At 37.8% G+C, this 22,333-nt stretch overlaps 1 protein-coding gene and 1 long non-coding RNA gene across 2 annotated transcripts; both read right to left on the bottom strand.

Annotated features, from left to right (window-relative positions):
- Positions 1-5,898: 5,898 nt before the first annotated feature.
- LOC147481714 (uncharacterized) lies at positions 5,899-7,116 on the bottom strand. The gene has a single exon (XM_086579016.1). It carries the CDS (start codon positions 7,114-7,116, stop codon positions 5,899-5,901), a length of 1,218 nt encoding a protein of 405 aa, XP_086435142.1.
- Positions 7,117-11,009: 3,893 nt separating this feature from the next.
- Positions 11,010-12,630, bottom strand: LOC147481713 (uncharacterized). The gene is made up of 3 exons (XR_015206430.1): positions 12,556-12,630; positions 12,308-12,423; positions 11,010-11,080 (listed from the first exon to the last, which is right to left on the bottom strand). It is a non-coding gene; the product is annotated as an uncharacterized LOC147481713 (long non-coding RNA).
- Positions 12,631-22,333: the final 9,703 nt, after the last annotated feature.

The raw sequence follows: 22,333 nt of genomic DNA, 5'->3' as shown, positions 1-22,333 counted from the left end.
AGCTCCCATAATGAAACGAACCCACAAAGATCCCCGAGAATACATCCTCCCCTACAGATCCCCGGATTCCCAATAGAAGCCCCGTCTGTATTCAGTTTAACCATGCCTGCATTTGGTGGAAACCATTTAATATATACAAGCATTTGTTCTTTATGCTTTTGACGGAACATGACTTCCATAACCAGCTGTATGTGTTTCAATGCTCTGTGGATGTATCGAGACGGATCTGGGCGCTTTACCTTGAAACCTTGTTTCATTTCATCGATCCAAATAAACCACAAAACCCCAACAAAGTAGCAAAGATCAGACTTCCCCATTTTGCCCTGTCCTTATATATTTTAATAAACATAATAATTGGTCCTTAAAACTACCAACATTCATACTCCTCTGATCAACAAGGCCACTAAAATTTGTGCCACACCAAATAGCTCTAGCAAAGGAACACTCAAAGAAAACATGATTTTGAGTTTCAGTGAAAAGCTCTCACACATTGTGCATTCGGATAAACTTGAAAATGATGAGATGCCAAAAAATCCGTTGTTGGGACGACACCTTGCAAGCATTGCCATATGAAAAATCTTTGTTTGAATGAGACTTTCATCTTCCAAACCTGTCTATAAAAATTGTTATCCCGATCTAAAGTGTCTGTTGGTGTAATCAACTGAATGCAACCATTATATGCAGACTTCACCGAGTATTCTCCATGGTCCTCCCATTTCCAGATCAAAGTATCCTTCTCATTTGGTGTTAAAATTATCGAAACAATTCTTTCGACATATTCTACAGGCCAAAATTCATTTAACCTCTCCCAGTCCCAAGTATTAGTGTCCATGTTAATGAAGTCAGAAACAAAGCTAAAAGGACAGTCAAATGGTTTCCCAGTAATTTCAGGCAAATCCTCAGTATGTGGAATCCATTTTTCCTCCCATGCGTTAATAGAAGTACCATTACCCAGTTTCCAGACCGATCCAGCATTGAGAATGTTTCATGTTGCACAAATGTTTTTCCACATAACAGATGAATTAGATTTGACTTCTGCCATAAAAAAACTGGAGTTGTGAAAGTACCTCTGTTTCATTTGATGTGCCCATAAAGATGTGGGATTCAGAAGATCCCATCCTTTCTTTGCCAGTAAAACATAATTTTGTAACTGTAATTCCTTGATGCCCAGTCCACCATTATTCTTTGACATACATGCTACCCTCCACGGAAAATAATGTAGTTTCCTTGTCTCTGGTGTATGACCCCATAAGAAAGATCTTCGGATAATCTCCATTCGATCCGGGATCCGTCGCGAGGTAAAATTATACAGGACATCATATGAGTAGGCGGTGAAGATAAAACTGAATTTACGAGTAAATCGGCCACCTTAGATAAACAATTAAACTTTCCACCACCCAGTTTCCTTTGAAATCTTTCCAAAAGAGGAGAAAACCTTTGAACTCTACCCTTGCCTGTTAAATGTGGTACTCCCAAGTACAGCTCTCCTCAAGCGCTTTTATCAATAAGTTTTTCTCCAAGTACATAAGTCAATATGAATGAAATTTCATCAACACTTTGAGTGCAGCTATTATTTTTGCATTACATGAACACCTTGCATGTCACACTACGCAGCCCGACCTAAGACATCACAGTGTTAGGTCAGATATCAAAGACGGAGTCCAGAATGACTCAACAACAACAGCCATGTAGCGGTTAATTTTCAATCAATTCAAACCAAGGTCCCCCAAAAGGACCCTAAACCAACTTAACACCAACGCTAAGGTTAAGTGTGGTTCAACTGTAATTGTCACTCAAAGGCCAATTATCAGACAAAATTCAATAAAAGGACCCCAAGTCAACGTACGACCTCACAAAGGGTTTAAGACAAACTCAAATATAATGGCCACTCAAAGGCTAATTATATCAATCAGAAGTTCCCCCAAAAGGAACGAATCAGGGCGTACACTTGGGGACAAGACGAAACCCTAGGTGCCAATTACGCAAATACATCAGGTCGTACTCAAACGCCATACGACTTGTTATAAAAGACGACCTAGCAAAGTCAAGCAGTTCATCAGGACTAGTACTTTGCAACACAGGTCGTCAAACAACAAATCAGTAGCAACAAAGGGAATCACATGCATACTTCAAGCCAACTTCAACAAGTAAGTAGTTTAAATATTTCTACTTCAATACAAAATCGGTTAGATACCGAGGCCCCCAGTTTATCCCGTGGAAAATAACCTCAGTATCCCCATTAAAAAAAAATATTGTATCAGTATCAAGAACAAAGAACATTTTAAATATTATTCAACGACCTCCCAACCCAAGAGCAAACACAAGACGTCTAGAGTTAATTCACACAAGGAAGATTCTCCACACTCAAAGGGTCCAGATCACCACCCTCTACAGCACCAGAACCGGTAGCCTGATCAACAACAACTTCAGATACATCCTAACTAGAAACAACAGGAGGAATAGAAGGAACAGCTGGAGCAATCGGTAGCACAACGACTTGGTTAGATGGCAGATCAGATGGTCTACTAGCATCTACACCAGCATCTGCAGCAGACACTATTGCAGCCCTACTTTCAACAGACATCTTAAGACGATCATACTTATCCAATACCTCAATGTAATCATCCATCAACATAAGCGTCGCCACTCTCCACCAAGTCCACCAAGCCGTTATATGCAGTCTCAGCTCGTTCAGCAACGGAATGCAACCTTTTACACTCAGCGACCCATTGCCGAACCTCCATCTTTGCAGAGTCCAGAGCGGGTTGCAACAGGGCCACTTTACCACCTAACTGTTGCACTTGATCCCTCAGCCCTGCAACCTGAATTCTCTCCACTTGCTATTCATCCACCAGCCTGCTACAAGTTTGCTTGCTGACATCCAACTCCTTTTTGTAATGATTGGAGATAGACGCCATATCTTTCAGCTTCCTATACATTGCCAAAACCTAACAAACAAGATAACAAATATAGATATTAGAGTGGATCAAAATCAACAAGGTCCAAAAGAAGCAAGCTCAAAATGGAAGAATACTCACATAGCACAACGATCGTTCCATCTCCACCAAATTCATTTCCAGACCCTTATTATCCAGCTTGCGCCTATCCCCGTCAAGCACAATACTCTCCAACAACGCCCCACCAACCAACTTAGACTTGAAGCTACATTCACCATTCTCAACAAACTTCTTTAGCCCACTATAGGGGTCCTCATACATAACCATCCTATCAAGGACAGCACTGTCACTCTTCTTACTTGGGTCCGTACTTCCTGACCCCTTGCCCTGCTCAGCAACAGGCTCAGCCTCATCAACTTTCTTCTTTCCATGGGCCTCAGCCAGTAGCCAAATCAATCGGGTTCATCCTCTTCAGATGAACCCAACCTAAAGACGAACGACCTTCAACAGTATCAGGTGGGTTTTCAGACTCAGTTTGGGCCTTCTTAGCCCCCTCCGACTCAACCACTTCGAAATGCCTTTTCAGATTAGGCTTCCGGAACGAAATGGGAGCATCACCCTCCCCATCAGCACTTCCAGCACCCGCATCTCCAGAGGAGAAGCAGTTGGATGCATAATGATCTGCACCACCAGAGGAGAAGCGGTTGGACGCAGAGCGCCCTCCATCCCCCAGCTCTGAATGTTGGGGTGCCAAACGATTTGCATCACCCAACTTCGAATCTTTGGGATAACAAATAATTTATATCACCTAACTTCGGGGCGCCCGAAGGCATCACCCTCCAAATTGTCCTCACCGCGCCAAAATGGTGTTTAGCGACCCCACCAGACGTCCTAGCTCCACCAGAACGGCTGTCACCAGCACCTCCACTCCTTTTCATTCCAGAAACAGGTGCTTTCTTTTGACTCTCCCTCTCCATGGTAGATTCCGAGCTAGAATCAGAGATAACAACCGCAGCTTTGTGAGCCCTCGCCTTTTGCTCCAGCCTCTTACGGTTGATTTTCTCTCCTCACGCCTCTTAAAATAATGCGCAACCTCCCCCAACAACGCCTATTTCTCCTCCAAACTCAAACAAGTGAACCTTTCAATAACACCGGCCTTAGTACGAAAACGAATAGTGATCTCTGCAAAAACAAACGAAATAAATCAGAACGTCCAAATTATGATATACCATACACACATTACGACCTAAAACCAACGACTTACCAGGCAACTTTATAGCCCAATTTTCAATCTCCAAACCAGGAGGACAATATCTACTCGCAGCCAACAACGGCCCACGACCCTAGTCCTCCTTACTTACCCCCACGATAATAAGAGACTTCCCCTTATAAGCATGAAAACTGAAATTCATAGCACCGGACCTTTTCACAACAAAGTGCTCCATCACATCCGATAAATAGATGCTATAGCCCCTGTCATTCAACAAGTCCAACACATTGAGAATCCTCTAGCTGTTCCCCATGAAGTGACAAGGGGGGCTTTCCCCAAAAAGTTCAACACCTCCACAATAAGAAGGGAAAAAGGCAACCTCATCCCAGCCTTCAACTGTTCATAGCAAATAGCTACTCCTCCACCCCAAGGAACGTAGTCACTTTGAAACAAATTCCTCTCTCCCCTCAGGTCGTACATGACCAGGTTGGACTCCACCCAGCCAAACTCCTCCCTCAAAGCTGCATAGCAATCCTCCGACTTATGCTTCCTCACATCCACCGTCTTCAACGATGAAGCCTCATTACCACTACGAACCCTCTCCTCAACTTCTTCGTCACTTACCATTTTCTCTCTCCATTTACCAACTTCAACCTCACCACTCAAACTATCACTAGTCATAGACATTGCACAATCAAAGAAAGAAGGAAAACTCAAAATTTTAAGTTGAAAACACGAACCTAATGGCAAGGGATGAGAAGTTTTTCTTTGTTTTCTTTCCTTTCCTTTCGCTCTGGATATTTCCTTTTTTTTTGCTTTGGTTGAAAAGTGAACAAACAAAAAGCTTTTACAAGTCAAAAACCCCTCAACTGCCCAAACACCTCGAGACAATCAAAACATTTCATGTTCCCAAAACCTAAATTATTACACGCCCACAAATCGCCGTAACTTTGGGCCCACAAATCCAGCCCAAACATTTCCCGTACATTCCCCAAAACCTTATTTCAAAACAAAATAGCTGTCAGACACGTGCTTTCAAAACTTTACTTTTTAAACCGTTTCTTCTTCCAAGCAACAGCTGTCCACAAAATGAATAAAAAATAAAGGGGGTTGTGTAAGTACCATCCGTTCTACACTACAGAGCACGTATCCGCATGGCAGGACGTCTTACTTCAGCTCATCCTACAACATCAGATCGTACTAACAACCGAGCACCCAAGTCGTCACCAATAGCAGTTACAACCATTTATGGAAAGATATCAACTAGCACAATCTTGAAGCTCAATCAACACCATAATCAAGGAAACATTAACTTTGTAACAACACATTAATGACGAATCATCAAGATAGCACACAAGGTGGATCTGCAATCCATAACGGTTCAAGCACACATCTATAAATAGAGAGAGATGAACTACATAAAGCTGGATTCAAGTTTACCCTGAGAAACTTGATACGTAGGCAACTCTTATCCTAAGAAGAATGCAGCCATTCCCTATCCCACAAATCATCAGGTCGTAGTCCCAAAACAACCAACATCTACACTTACCTTTCTTAGAACTTAAAAGGAACAATGTTGAGATTCTGCATACACTTTGGAAGAGGACCCATCCCTTGCTTGTGGTTAGCCCATCTGGCTAGGTCGTGGGCCTCCCCATTAAAGATCTTACGAATCCATCTAAACTTACAAAATGATAACTCTAGAAAAGTAGTCTTACATATTGAATCCCTAACTTGTTGGAGGTTCCAGTGACATTCAGCATTGATGTCAGAAAGAGCTTTTATTACTTCTTAACAATCTCTTTCGAAAGTATAAGCTACTCCTCCCAATTTCAGTGCTAGTTGTACCGCCACCTCTGCAGCGAGTATCTCTACTTCTTCTGGGCTCCTAGCTTTGAAACTCCTCTCTGCTGCTCCTAATGTTTTGCCGTCATGATCCCAAGCAATTGCTCCTGCCCCAACTTTTCCTGTCTCCCTGTCATAAGAAGCATCGAATTTAACATTGGCAGATAATGGATTACTGACAGGAAACATCCCATCAAAATTTGAGTTGTCTGTATGATTATGGACTGAGGATGAGGAAGAAGCTATATCTCGTGGCTCCTTAAACACATTGTTATATTTAAGAGCGAGGGTATGGCTTCTCCTTATAACCCTTGTCCTGTTCATAGTAGACTCTTCAAATTTGATGTCATTCCTATCTTCCCACAAAGCATGTAATAAATTTAAGGCTAGATTCCCCCTTTCAACTTCTTCTTCCTTCTTACTGCTTGCCCATGTAATGAACTCCTTCAACCAAGATTTGATGTCATTATATGGCATCTTGTCCACCCTGATTCCCAAACCAGCAAACCATAGGCTTCTTGCCCAATTGCATTCAAAGAAGAGGTGCATTGGCTCTTCCATTTCTTTTTCATAGTAGGGACAAGAGAAGTCCCCTACCATGTGTTTCCTCTCAAGACTATCTCCAGTGGCCAACCCAAAATTATAGGTCTTCCACAGAAACATCTGAATGTTTGCTGGGAGTTTTAGTCTCCATAGTTTTCTGATGGTGTTGATATCAAAACTTAAGGCATGTTCATTCCATGATTTTTGGCATAGAAAACTGTAAGCTGATTTTATAGTAATCTTCCCATTTTTGTTGTGCATCCAGATAAGTTTATATGCCTTTGCATATTTTAGTATGATTACCATATTCACAATTTGATTATCAATGTAATGGGGAAGGTGGTTAAAGATCATATCAGTATTCCATCCCTCCCCATCATCAGTAAACAAATCCTTAACCTCCATGCCTTCCAAATATGCACTATAGTAACCCAAGTCTTTTATACATTTTGGTAGTCCATTACAGACCAACCACGGATCATCAGTAACCTTAGTACCCATGCCATTTCCAATAGACTTAAGAAGCCCATTTTTTATTTGGGAGTAAGTTCTGTACCCCCTTCCAGAGCCAAGAAGCATATGGAGGGGGCTCCTCTTTTTGATCAATCCAGTTTGTCCCATATATGCTAGAGAACACTCTGGTCCAAATGGATTGAGGTTCCCTTATAGCTTTCCAAACTAGTTTTGAGAGCATAGCTAGATTCATGTCATGTGTTTTCTTGAACCCTAAACCACCCCAAATTTTTGGGGTACAGATGTGATCCCACCCAATGGTGTGAATACTAGAAAAGTCTGTGGTACCATTCCACCAGAAATCTCTACATACTTTATCTATCTTGTCACATGTTGAGATGGGTAACATGTAAGTAGACATAGCATACAAAGGGATAGCTTGTGCCACAGCTTGTATCATCACTGTTCTTCTAGCCTGAGAAAGAACTTTTGACCTCCAGCCTTTAACCTTATTGTTAACCTTGTCCACCAAATATTCAAAGTCATCTCTCTTCTTCCGAGAAAGAACAATAGGGACCTATTATACAATTTTCTAAACACCATACTACATTGTACTATCAAATAATTTGCACTTAGATACTTAGCAATATTTCCCATCATTTTGTGCTGATGTAGCCATCAGAGGCTACCACGTGTCCAACCATTTCAACATGTGGCAATAGTTGTGCACGTGAACTGTTTTTTCATTCCACACGCGAGAAATGCAAGCAACCCCATAACAACTCCTTATCTTCAACAATTTTTTTTTTTATTAATCTTCAACAGTTCAACCCAATAAAGAACTAACTGTATTGCTATCAACTCATTATCTTCAACCACTGAATCTAAGACAATTTCAAGCAACCTCATAACAACCACCAAAAAATAATCAAATAACCAAAAGAACACTGTAGAATCAGGACGACACTAAATCAACAGCCACGCAACAGTCTAAACATATCTTTGACAACCAATTAAAGCATTCAAGAAAAATAATTACACACCTTTGAATCTTGAATACCCAGTTCTATCTCTATGAGTGAGTGCGGCTTTGGAAGTAGAAACTCTGTTGAGCACTGAGTTTCTCGTAAAGGAACACTACAAGAAAATTGAGCTTTGGCCACAGGTACAAACAAGCTTTAGCCACGGTTATTAGCTGTTGCCAGGGTTTAACGGCCCATAGCCGTGGCCAAGTTTTTCGGTGGTCGTGGGGTATTGTTTGTGTATTTGGGTCTCAGTTTCCATTTTGGCCACGGTTGTGTCCATTGTTTTTTCAACCGTTGGATTAGACTTGGTTTTCGATCTCTGGTTCAGATCACATTAAACCGTCGTGAAAATAAGCGGAGCTGTAAAACTATTATCAAATATTGAAGGAGGGCTCCAGAAAAACTCTTCCTCTCTAAAATGAAATTATCTTCTCTCTCCTAACAATTCTTTTGCTTCCCCTTCGCTCTTACTCCGGACAAGCATATATTTTTTTTCCTCACCTCGCCATTAAGGTCAAGTGATTCTTTCACCTTGTCTACTCTTGAGTAAACAAAAAGGGAAAATGGGCGTGTTAGGCTTTGCCACCAAGAGCCAACCGAGGTATTTTTCATCCTTTTTCTCTCTCTTTTCTCTCAATTCATGATGATATTTATTTTTGGTTGATCCGCTAGGGTTTTTCAAGTTAGTTGTTTGGGCACCCAAAATGGGCAAACCTTTATTCATTATTTCAACGCAAAATTGCTCAATCTGGAAGAAAGCTTGCTTTAACGAAGGTAACAAATATTTAGGGTTTCAATATTTTTAAAGTGAGGTTTTGGCTAAGCATAAAAGTGTGTGATATGTTTAATTTTAAATAGTTGTTTGTTATTGTTATTAAACCTTATAATCGGTTATTTATTATAATTTTATATAATAAATTAGGATTGCTGTATGAAAAAGAGATTACGAACTTAAAAATTAGGATTGTTGAGGTAAATTCCTGTTACTACATCTTAGAGACTTAGAGCATGTTTTGTTTTGATCGTGCGACACTTTTATTTTATTCATCTTTTTGAAGTTAGTTGGGGCGTGCAAAAATGTTGAGTTGGAGGAGTATCGTCCGCTGAAGGATGATTGTCAGAAGATGCAGGTATGTTTATAGGTTTTGATTCTATTATTTTCTAGTCATATTTTATGTTTGAGATCTAACGATGAAGCCCTGGTAAATGTGTTCTTAGTGTCCGTGAGGGTTAGATTAGTGGATAACCACATTTGTACGGTGTTAAAACTGTGCCAAATAGCCCCGTAACTTGCATGGTCTTTATACACACTTACACAGTTAGGAAATGGTCCCCTAAATCCAAGTAAGATCCAGAAATTAGTGTCTTCCGATATCATGTTCTATTAGGAAATTGTGCTAGTCTCTCTTATATACCTGAGTTACACAACATACAACAATGTATGTCATGTTCGATTAGGAAGATGAACTGTTAGTTTCTCTCTTATATATCTGAGCAATGCAACATTAGATATCATGTTCAATTGGGAAGGGGAAGATGCGGAGAAGTTCAATAAAGAAAGAATCAACTTTAGTGCTAAAAGTTTTGTAATTAACAAAATTCCTATCGCTATCTCCCTGTGAGGTTGGGTTCACTGTATAGTTTTTCTTAGTTGATAAAACTAAATTCTATTAATGAAGCAGTAAAAGTACGAGTGTACAACACATCAAAAGGAGGATCTATTCTAAAAGAACCGCACATCACTACAACAGAAAAGACATTTAAAATCACTCCATAAGTGATGTCAAAAATATACGACGTCACTTTTGCAAGTGATGTAACTGGTGGCGACGTGAAAAGTCAGGGTTTTCCACATCACTTTTTAAACGATGTCCACAAGTGATGTTACTTCACATCACTTTTTAATTGATGTCCACAAGTGATGTTATAACTTTGCATCACTTTTTAAACGATGTCCACAAGTGATGTTACTTCACATCACTTTTTAATTGATGTCCACAAGTGATGTTATAACTTTGTATCACTTTTTAATCGATGTCCACAAGTGATGTTATAACGTTACATCACTTTTTAATTGATGTCCACAAGTGATGTCATAACGTTTAACATCACTTTTTAAGTGAAATCATTAAGGCGATTAACATCACTTAGGAAGTGACGCCTCATTCAGATTCTAAATTACTTGTAAAGTGATGTGAAATAACTCTATACATCACTTTAAAAGTGATGTCCCATTTATCAAAATAATTAAAAAAATAAAATAAATAATAAAAATAAAATAAAATTGCTAATATCATCCCAATATAATACCATTTTCCTAGTCATTTATCATCAAATAAAGATGAAACGATCTTAAAATCACATTCATCACACAAATACCATCTCCAATTACAAATATTACACTAAATACAAAAAATTGTAACGAGCCAACATATACCAACAAAATCTAATCTGCGATCAACCGAGCCAAAGAGAACACAATCACCCAACCAAGAACCTATCACAACCTGACTTGATGCAATCAATTTAATCCAAGAACCTATCATAGCCTAACAGACCACTCTGTTTTCTTTTTTCTACAGTACGAAACATTGTACTAGAAAATCAATGCAGACTTGTACTCATGCAAGAATAGTTTGACAATGTCTGGATCTTCATGAGAAGCAAGATAGGCTATACAAGGAACAAAACCAGGCAGTCAGATAATGTACTTGATAGCATAACAAGTTTTCTTGCATCCATCTTACACAAACAAAACCCTTGGAGAGTCACCAAGAGAAATATTCTTCAAAGCACGTCTGGAGATATTAGCATGGTCAAAGATGTAAGGCTCAATACTCCTATTATTTTCGACCTAGAACATGTGATGCGTTAAATGAAGCGAGGAAAACCAAATGAATAGAGAATAAAAACAATAAAAGCAAATACTATTTTGATTTAACATATATTTATATTTGAAGATGTCATACTGTGCTAAGAAATTCAGCTTTCATTTCGGGCAGAAGTTTCGATGAAAGAGTCGACATGAACAACATCGGATTTGCAACCTCCATCATATCCATGATCTCCCCATCTCCAAGAAGAGTAAGCACCTTTGCGATGAATTCCTAAAAATTATCAAGTAGTAGTTAGAACTAATGAGTAACAAATCCTGCATTGTAACTTATTCCAAATTGTAAGTGTTACGTCCCCCGATTTTCGGACAATTGAATATTCGGATAAAAGAGCTCAATCCAAATATTCAACTATCTAATAAACCAAGATCGTGGGGTTTTGACTCACACGAGTCCAAACTAAACTAAAATATAAACCCCCATGAACATCCCGCTCTAACAAAAATTTGGCGAGAATTTCCTCTCATTTTCTAACATTTCATAAATTTACAACCCGTCCTAACCTGAAAAATCAAATAACACACTTTCATTTATCATATTAAGACCTCAACCGTAAAACCCAACTACTAAAGATATTGATTCGCGGCACCGCTACTTAACCATCTCGACAATGCCGGTTAAATCAAGTAGTCAGCAGAAATAAAACAAATCTCATTCCTCATATCGGTCTTTCACAATTGACGCTAATCCATGTCATAGTTTCTAACTAATTGATGCATCCTAATATGGATTCATTATTAAAGACAATAAAGAAATACTAAATTATTACAAAACAACTTAAATGAATAAACACCAGGTTTTCTCCTAATTACTAGTTAGCTAGACATGTAAAAGTGGTCGCCTAACTACCCAAAAGAACTTGAGTGGATTAATCCTTCAATTTCAGCAACACCAAACCCAATATTTCCAATTATAACACTCTATCTTTCTAACTTGATGGACTGTCTTAGTTTCATTTCGGTTATTGATTATAGCCATAAGACACCAAAGCTTGTTTTCCTTCTTTTTTTTTTTCTCTTAACTCCAGGTGTTGAAAATATCAAAAGGACTTCCTATCCCAATTCCCGTCACCCATCCGGTCCTGGTGTTTTTTTTTTTTTTTTTTTTTCATAGCCCATTCAAACCGGCCCATACTAGAAGCAGGCCCAATATAAAACAAGGCTTAAGAAGTGGCCCAATAATTATATAACGGCCCAACAGAATAACAAGCCCAATACAATAACCAGGCCCAAAATAAAATTAACCCAATGAAAAACCCCATATCAATTAATCAAGCCCGCCAAAAGATAAATGTTAAACCTCTCCATATACGTAATTACCTAGAGTGGCACTGAACTAACATGTAAAATGACCAGTTTACCCGTAGGTAAAATTCCGGGTCATTACAGTAAGACTGACAAAGATGTACTTTGTTTTGATGAGAAATCAATATGGATCTACCTATTTTAGCAGTAACCTTCTATGCAAGAGAGGGCGAACCAGTGCTGTCGCGTCGAACAGTCCTGCAGGTCCAGCTTGGTTAAGTTTTCTTGAGAGGAGAGTGAAGAGCACCAAGGCTGACAAAGAAGTAACCAAAGATGTAGAAAGTGCCTTAACAGTGAAAGTGACTTCGTTAGGACTCTAAATATACTAACACAACTTCACACAATAGGCTCTCAATGCCCCCATCAAGTAAAAATGTATCATACCAGTCCTCGTGCGCCAAGGTAGAACCTGGACACAAAAAGCCAATCCAAGAAGGCATTCAGAGAGATAGCACCCATCTTGTCGAGAAAAGTCAAGTTTCCCCATCTCTTAAAGCATAAAACACCATGACTAACAACTCTCGGAAATATGAACTCGTCTTCCTTCTACTTTGCATCATAAAAGAAAAGTTTGATTAAAGAAAAAAAAAATTAAAAACTCTTATTTGGTCTACTTTTAAAATCAGCGAGTGGGGACATGGGGCTAGGTTAAATAGAGGGAAGATCAAAGCTTTTGAGAAGGGCTTACCCTCCATCTAGATGTTCCTTGAAAATTTGGTCAAATGCCCGACAAAGTTCCAAGATAGTATATAAATGAGCCTGCAAAGGTAAAGTTGTAGCAAATTTGGTTATGAACTTGAACTCTCATAGATATAGCTAGATCTAAGAACTCAAAACTCTATTATACAGATAGCTAGATCGATGAAACATAAAAGTCACTACAAGACAAACATGAGATAACATTGTTCATACCCCTGCGTCAAGAGCAATAGGTCTGCAGAGTTGTGTGGAATCGATCTTCTTTCGAGTTGTGTGGAATCGATCCTTGAAATTGATAATCGCAGGTTTCTATCTTTGGCGATCAAAACAATAAAGGTATCCTTACTTTCCTTCCCAATTGAAACCTTGACCTGCATTATTGAAATCTTTGGTCATGGACAAACTATGGAGATTAAACATACTAAATGGAATCCTTATTGATAACAAAGTAGCTACTTTTTTTGTTTCTTAAGATGATAGCCTCACCACTAGTATAATCAAGATCAGTTCCTCAATGTTATTGGTTAATAAAATACTATTTATAGCCATCCTCAACCCAATGTTTGAAAAAATCTAAAGGCTTTCGAGGCGTTATGAGGCGTAAGCCTCATCTTTGGAATAAATATGCTCATTTCTCTATTTAAATTTAATCACAAACAATAAATCAATCAAAATCCATGAAGTACAAAGCTAATAAAAAAGAAAAAGAACATGAAAGCACAACGATGAAAAAAGGTCTGCATTCCGGTCGAAGAATGAAGGCAAGTCCGACTTCGTCAACAAAGATTTAAGCACGGCAGGGCAAAGAAACAAAATACTAGCAAAGATATCTTGCATCCCTTCAAAAGGTACCTTAGACCCAAAGAAAAACAACCCTTTATTGACATGATTAAAGTGCCTCGCTATTCCTCTCCAACCATAGGGCCTGCATAATTACATAATCATACTCCAACTCTCCAAGTGCAAATACCCTTACGTGGAGTAAACCCTTAAGTTCCATAAGGCTAGAATCCCCTTCATCAAACCTCGGACCCCCATAGACCCCTCGACAACATAATGATGGTATTCCGGAACCGCCAAGAGAATGCAAATAATGAGGCCGGGTATAACTTATGGACTATCATCGACAAACACAACGGATGAAAATTGAGAATTGCTTCTTGAAATCTCTTTTAAGGTTATCTGTGGTGAAAACACGGTCTAAGAGCACATGCCAAACGGAAAAAAATGCAGCAATTTCTTAAGGAACTTTCGAACCTTAAATGACTAGACAAGGGACATCGAATAGGTAGGGGAATAAGAGCTCGAGGAGGAGATACAAAGATCTCAGTAGACAATTTTAAGCTTTTCAACACATCGTACCCGTTTATCTCTCATGGTCTCACGTAACAAACAAAATTCAACTTTTCTATGAGGAGAACAACACTCACAATGTTCCCGTACGTAGAGAGTAGTAGAAATCCCTAAATCCCAAGCAATAACACCACTAATTTTTGAATCACCGAGCCAACCGGTAAGTTTTAAAGTCATATAATAACCTTGGGAAAACTCGATGAACTGGTCAACGATATAAACAAGATGACTCAAATATGAATTGTCCTCGACTCCTCATTGTATTAGTCTATATCTTAAGGAAGTTCAAGCTGAATGCATGAGACTTGCACCTTATTCAAGCTAAATACTTATTAATGATCAGTATCTGAGTATTGCATAGATTATAATCAAACTGCCTTTTTGTGATACGAATCTTCATCAAAAGAGTGAAAAAATGAAATTTGAAAACACGAACGAAAAAAGAAAACATCTAATGCAATCCCCAAAATCTAGACACTTGTCTAAAAGCAAATTCATAGAGAAGTGAATCCATGGTTAATATATTGTATTTGATGAATTTATCTTAGAGCCTTCCGATGACACCAAGTCAAATCCATGAATTATATAATCCTAGTCATACTTTCCTTCGATATAGAAGATGTGTGGTTAATTCCAAGAAATGATTGTCTTAAATACATGGCATAGCCTCAAAATAGCTAGTCCAAGACAATGCCAGTCGAAGATTTCGTGCTTCATCACCGAAAGAGGGCCAACTGCTATCAATATGTTTCCATGCAGGACTATCAACCGGATGACGCATGTTTCCATCAGTACTCTCATTGGATGCATGCCACGTCAACTGTTTTGCCATTTCGACGATCAAACATCCTCTTGAACCTTGGAATAATAGGAAAGTACCTCAAAACCTTTCTTTGAACCTTCTCGTACTTTTTTTGTATGAGGATCAGTTTTCCATCGTGTAGTCTTGCACTTTCGACAGCTCACATCATTTTTAAAATCACCGATGTATAACATGCAATCATTTACACATCGTCGATTTGCTTATAATCCAGTCAAACTTCCTAATAACAGCGCTTGCTGAATTATTTGACTTTGGAATAACATTACCCTCCTCCTAAACATATCCTTCAACGCCTAAAAACTCTCAGAAAACCTCTATTAGACAAACCATGTTTAGATTTTATGCTATACAGTACAGAACAACTGCTTTCCAACTTCAGATACTTGCTACAACCTTCATACAATGGCCTTTCGGACTCCTCAACCGCCTTTTGGAATTTGGCCTCTTTTTTGGATCACCGAAAACTCTTCTTTCTTATTACTCTCATTTGTCGCTTTAAGCATCTCATAAGTCTCAAAGAGGTTAAAGTCCGTAGTTTCAACTCCTTCATCTACTACATGCACTTGCCCTTCTTCTCCATGCAAAACGAAAAGGATCATAAGTCATATCAATACCCTCAATGATCAAATGGTCTTTTACAATATCGGGACTCAAATGGTTAAAGTTTTTTGCAACTAATGCACGGACATCTAATGCTTGTTTTATCCATCAAAGGAGCCAAAGCGAAATGCGATGAATTCATCAACAAAGATCTTCGTCGACCGATCACTAGCTCTGGAAAATTTCAGCATAGTCAATGATATATGTACATAGTAATAAGCACTTGTTTCAAATAAAGCAATAGAAGTGTAAACTATTTAACCTATTTAAAGTTCTCCAAGTCTTGTCCATAACGTTGCTTATATTGAACCTACTATATCGAAGAGGAGCACCTAGATGTATAAGAATCGAAACAACATTAGCAGAGTCAATCCTAACAAATCGGTGAGAAATTAAGTGATGCAATCGTGGGATGCAGTTCCCACAAATATGTAGATCTCAAATGTCTACACACTCTTGACTCTTGAGTGTACCAGTTAAGAGGTATATTACAGCTGAGATGTTGTTGCATAAATCTTAAGATATAGTTACAACTAAAACTGGATCTATTGACAGCTGTGATGACCTGGTCATGGTGAACAGGTCACTTAATGGTAGGAATTCTATCAAATTATACTACCATTCAACCAAAATCAATGACCAGAACTTAAGGCACAGAGCCACATTTCAGCAAAAAAGAAAGAATACAGAAAAAATGTAGTACTACAAAAACTTATGAAGTAGAAAGTGTTAAACATCCATAAGTTTGTTTGGTACGTATGAACACAAGGCAAGCCCCACCATACTTGAGGTCTTGATATTCTACTAATTTTGAAGTTTCACCTATTATAGTCAAGAATCTTCAACCAACGAAAATTACCCGGGAATTTCAGCAATTCAAGGCTTACTTGGTAATTTAAAATAGAAGGAGCATACAATGGCACATTCTATAACCACTAACAGTTACACCTTTGTTCTTATGTAGCGACCGCCTCCTCATTACGAGAAGATCTATCTTATTGGTATTACATTAATGTGAATTGAATCTTGAGAAATGCTATATTTTATAATTCTTTGACGTCCGAATTTTCTTAAACTTCTAAATTCCTAGTATTTAATGATCATGTTCTTATTTATAAGTTCCACTTTCCTATAGAACTGCAGTGTCCAAAATTCTATCTCCACTCATCCTATTTCTCAGACTTATCCAGATAGGTAGGCTGATTTTATTTTTTTATTTTGTTTTATTGGGTAAAATATCTGTGGTTTGTGAAAAGGCTAATGAAAGGTTTAGTGGGGCAACTAGCGGAAAATATACTTAAGTCAGAATTTATGGATATATCGATCCAAAGAGGGCCTAAATTCTCGCTTAGGATATGGTATAGTGATCAAGCAAGTGGATGTGTGATTTCTCTACTCGGATTTTATTTCTCTCTTGTGTCATCACTCAGATATTTCACTCTTATGCTGGGTAGTTTAAGTGCCTATTAATCGTCGCTTAATTGGAGCATAAGCGCTATGCGCCACTCGACTGATCTGAACAAAAAAAATAAAATAAATAGAGGCCTGAGCGGGTGCCACAAATCGGGAGATTTGTTCCGCTTAATCGGCCGATTTCAAGAAATCGGCATAACAAAAGCCCGCTTAATAGTTCTCGCCAGTTTTGTATGTTTGTTTTTAAATTTAAGTCCACAAAAACCCAAAACAGAAAAACCCACCTAATCCGTTTGAAAATGGAGGGGATCATGCTTAACTAATCTCTCACTAATGATAAACTCTCACAGTTCTCATGTTAGGAAGCGGGATCATACAAAGGCTATGATATCAGTTTATTTTATGAGATAAAATTCCTGTGTCAATGATATTTATCATTGCAGTATAAATTCATTAAGTGGTATGCTGAACGATGAACGAAGGGGAAAAAAATTCAACAAATTAATCTTGTCCAAATATTTGATAATTGGAAAAATTGAACAAAATTATCTTGTTCAACAACCTCATACATTAAACGGTTTACTTAGCTATTCACTTTGTTGTATTAAGATTATCGACATATGTATTATAGATTAACTAAGGCGATTAATTCTGATTAATCGCTATAAGCTCTTGGAGTGACTTGCTCGATTAGCTTTAAACCGCGAAGAATCAACATTTGAATTATCGAGAAAAATAACAAATAACATTTGAAATAGTACATAAATTTTACAATTTTTGTTCCTCCTGGTCCGGCAAAGCATTTTCTATGGCCTAAATTTTAGCCAATCATTAGATTTTTTAGTTTTTGCCTCATCAAAACATAGTTGCATACAGAATAACATGCCAAATGAGGTGCAATTATCGACGCAGCTGGTTTCGCATTTAGTCTCCCACTTTGGTCTGTCCTAATCTTGCAAAGATTTATAGGCATTCAACGATCACCCACATTGGTGTGTCCTAATCTTGCAGCGTTTTTAAACTTTGGTGCGCCCTAAACTCCTAATTGAGCATTTTTAGGCATTCAGCGGATCACCCATTTTTCTGCACTAATAAGAGAGACAATAGGCTTCCCCGTTCAAAGAATTTTTGCTACGTAAATGTCAAAGATAGTCAGTTTTAATTAACCAGCAGAGCCAAAATTAATGGCATTTGATGTTCTCATTATAATGAGGTGAATTAACCGTAACAAGGCCACCAATAACACCGGGCGGTGGACCGAAAACCGTGGTCCGACAAAATCATCTTTGGCATTTCTATTAGCAAATTTGCCGTTGTTTCGATAGGAATTAGGATACCCATGATTTCAGGTTGCACTCCATTAAAAATAGCTTTTCATCCCAACTGCAATTTATAATGGATTGCATTTGCTTTCTATAATCCCTCAAGCCAATTATAATAAGCACAAAGCGGTGGGCATGATGAATATATCAGCCTCACTAAAGAATTCAACCTAACCTCGAAAGCACTTAATTACCAACGGAAGATCACTAGTAACTACTTGAAAAGCTCTTTATGATGTCCGACATTCAAAACATTTGCCCGCACCTTAATACAGAGCCATAGGCACGGTTAAATGTACCACAAAATGTTGCCACATACCGTTTAGCATAAAGTCCCATTATTGGAATTTGAAGTAGCCCATCTAACCACTTAGCTAATTACCCAAAAGGGCACTGAAGTCCGCCCGCACCACCGTGATCTTCACGTAAATAGATTACGGTGCTGAAAATAAACTGAACCAACACAAAACCGAAAAGAAAGCAAACAAACTTATCTTTTGTAGTGTAAAACAAATATACCCAAGCATGTATGCCCAACCATAGAGCTGAAATTTCACATTGCACCGGACATGCTTTTGATTGTGGTGTTTGAGATGATCGTGGGGCAGAAACAAGATGTCTATCGAGGCATTTCCTGAGATATGTGAAGTAGGCATTAGCTCACTCACTTCAATTGCCACTTAGCCCTTTTTCCCCCCCGAATCGGGATTTACATGCTGTTAAATTAAGCTAAGAACATAAATAAGGGCATAAAGGTTCTAACAAAGGAGCACGGAGATCCCAAAACGATAGTTTCTCCTCCAAAAATGACCTCTGCAGAGAACGCCATAGTCGTAATTAACACTTGGGCAGATATCATCAACCAACCGCTAACCCACCATAAAACCACGATATATGCAATTAAGACTTTCACAAGGTCACATTCTCTTATTCCAAAGTCCGCCACATAAATAAGAGTTTAAAGGTTCTAACCAAGGAGACGGAGATCCCAAAACACATAGTTTCTCCTCCAAAATGACCTCTCAGAAGTTGAACGTCATAGTCGTAATTAACACTTGGGGCAGATATCATCAACCGCTTAACCCACCATAAACCAGAGTATATGTAATTAAGACCTTCACAAGGTCACATTCTCTTATTCCAAAGTGTGGCCACATCAATAAGAGCTTAAAGGTTCAAACCAAGGAAATGGAGATCCCAAAAGTGCATGGTTTCTCCTCCAAAATGACCTCTCAGAGTTGATAGTCGAGGTCGGTAATTAACACTAGAGCAGATATCATCAACCGCACTAAGCCATAAACCGAGTATATGCAATTATCACAAGGTCACAATCGCTTTATTCCAAAGTTTAGGCCAGTAGAAATGGAGTTGCTTTTCCATTCAATTCCAACTAATCCCGCTTCAATGTCGAACTTGCTCTACTACCCCCATCTCATAGTATAAAATATTCAAAAACAAAGACCATGGATAGTGCTATCAACATTTTCCAAACATACGCCCCAACTTACTCAAATTACGATGGCTTAACACCCAATGAAGATACATCTCAAGATTACAAATTATAACGCTCCAAAGACCCATAAGGAAATTGTACTAAATCAGCTATTTTATCCGAATAATTTACAAGAGACAAAATAATAGATGCATCCTATGACAACCTTAAGTTTCTAACAAGGATATGTAATACAAAACTGTTTTTATGTAGCCCGGTCCGTGACTTGGAATATTGAACTTCAAACAACAGTAAAATCTGGAAGCCAAAAATGTACAAGCAACCTTTTCTCCAGAACTATATAACAGAGGGGGATTTGCTCCAAAACTTGTTACTAGAGAAGAAAAGAAACTCGACTCGACATGAAAGGAATGGTGATTTCAAAGAGATCACTTTAAAGGCTTAAACTACCTTTGCATTCAGCATTAAAAATCAATAAATACTTGCCTCACTAATGTAGTAAGACATTATAATGACTTATGTCTGGTAAGTTTAGTTACATGTAGGCCTTTTGAATACACACCATGAGTTATCTTGTAACTTGTAAAACCGGATTCCATGACTACCATCTAGACATCAAGTATCACCATTGCAGTATCATCATGCCCAATTCCACACACACAAAAAAAACTACTTAATGACACAAAAAATATCGGAAATCGAAAGTATGGAGAGGGAGAGAAAAAAAAGGAACCCGTTTTATGTTCTTCCTTCGCTCACGCAGTAACTGAAAAGAAGATTTTTTTTTTTTTGAAGAAATCATGAAAACAAGGTATAAATTAGTTAATTTCAAACCGGTATATGAGAAGAAAATCAAGAGGGGAGGAAGAAAGGAGGAAGAAACAAACCCGCTTCGCAATAATTTTCAGCCGACTTTTCTCGATTTTTCCCATAATAGTTTGCCCTAAGTATAACTTATACCAAGTTCTAGCAAACCAAAATTTTCGTGATCGAATTGGCGGTTTTTATTTCTAATTTTGGTTTAAGGGTAGTCGAAAGCAAACCAGTGGCTTTTTAATTTCTATTTAAACTAATTTTTCTGGTTTTTCTATTCAAAAGGGAAACCAAAATATATTAACTAGAAAAAACCGCGGTCTCTTTATTTTTTTATTTCTCGGCTAGGACAATGCCCAAAATATCGCCCATATATCGGAGATATATCCGATATATCTCGTTTTTTTGGTACACCGATATAGAAATATTCGATATATCTCAACCATGTTGAATTATTTTTTTCCCAATATATATCGCAATTTCCGATATAATGATATATATCGACCGATATATACGATATTTCCGATATTTCCGATATAAAGTATTGACTTTGACCGATATATTGTGACGGTATTTCCGATATAATCGACGATATTTTCGATATATCAACATACAAAACAAAATTTTGACTGGTCAACAAAAAAATAGATATCTCTGATATTTCTGATATATTCGATATATATCGATTTTTAGGTACATCGAAATATTCACCGAATTCAATATTTTGGACCTTGGTCTAGCAAACCAATCACGCGCCTATTTCATTTCTATTTAACCTAATTTTTTTTTTGATTGTTTTTCTAACTAATTAACTTAATAATTAATAGGTATATCATTAATAACATTCCGAAGTCACATCACAAGTGATTTCAAAAACTTGGCAAAATCACTCTTAAAGTGACGTTGAATACATAGATATTACATCACTTTATAAGTGACACGGTGAGTAACAACACTTTTAAAGTGATGTTGAATACATAGATATTACATCACTTTATAAGTGATATGGCGAGTGACGTAAAAAAGTGTTACTATATCACTATCATGACATCACTTATTAAAATGATGTTGTACAACTCTACTAAATCAGTCTTTTAAATAAGTGATGTTAAAAAAAGATTGTAATAATTATTACATCACATGTTGAGAAAAGTGATGTCATAGTTTTCATATGACATCACTTCACTGAAAGTGATCTAAAATTAGTGATGTCATATGTCATATTTGTTGTAGTGCATCCTTTCTCTTGCTCATTTCTACCTGGATAGATTTGTGGTATAGGGTCGTACCATTCATTTTTAAATTGTAAGAATCTAGCCCAACATTATCCAAATATATTTTACTCCAAGTGGAAGGCTTGGAGGGCTTGCAACTGAATGGAAATATCACAGCTTTGTAGGTGACTAGCATTTTAGCTGTGAGTCTACTACCATATAACTATACTTGAATGTGTGCTTGGAACATAGCTCCTTACTCAATTGAGCTGTAATAAATGTATTTAATTTTATTTTAAATCTGTTTCATAGACACAGGAACACCATAGTACAAGTGTATGACAACAGCCTAAATATTGTAAACGTACCTATTAAAAATTCCACCATTTGCAGTGCCATGTTATGGTTCAATAACACAAAAGACTGAGGGCGCTTGGTATATTAGTAACCTCAATGACAGATAATCCTTTTA

The sequence above is a fragment of the Coptis chinensis genome, chromosome 8 (genome assembly GCF_015680905.1).
Source record: "Coptis chinensis isolate HL-2020 chromosome 8, ASM1568090v1, whole genome shotgun sequence".
Lineage (NCBI taxonomy): Eukaryota > Viridiplantae > Streptophyta > Magnoliopsida > Ranunculales > Ranunculaceae > Coptis > Coptis chinensis.
Note: the sequence above shows the minus strand (reverse complement) of the source record. Positions and strands in the feature narration are given on the sequence as shown.

Coding starts and splice junctions, on each gene's coding strand:
- LOC147481714 (XM_086579016.1), bottom strand. CDS start 7,116: ATGGGACAAACTGGATTGATCAAAAAGAGGAGCCCCCTCCATATGCTT.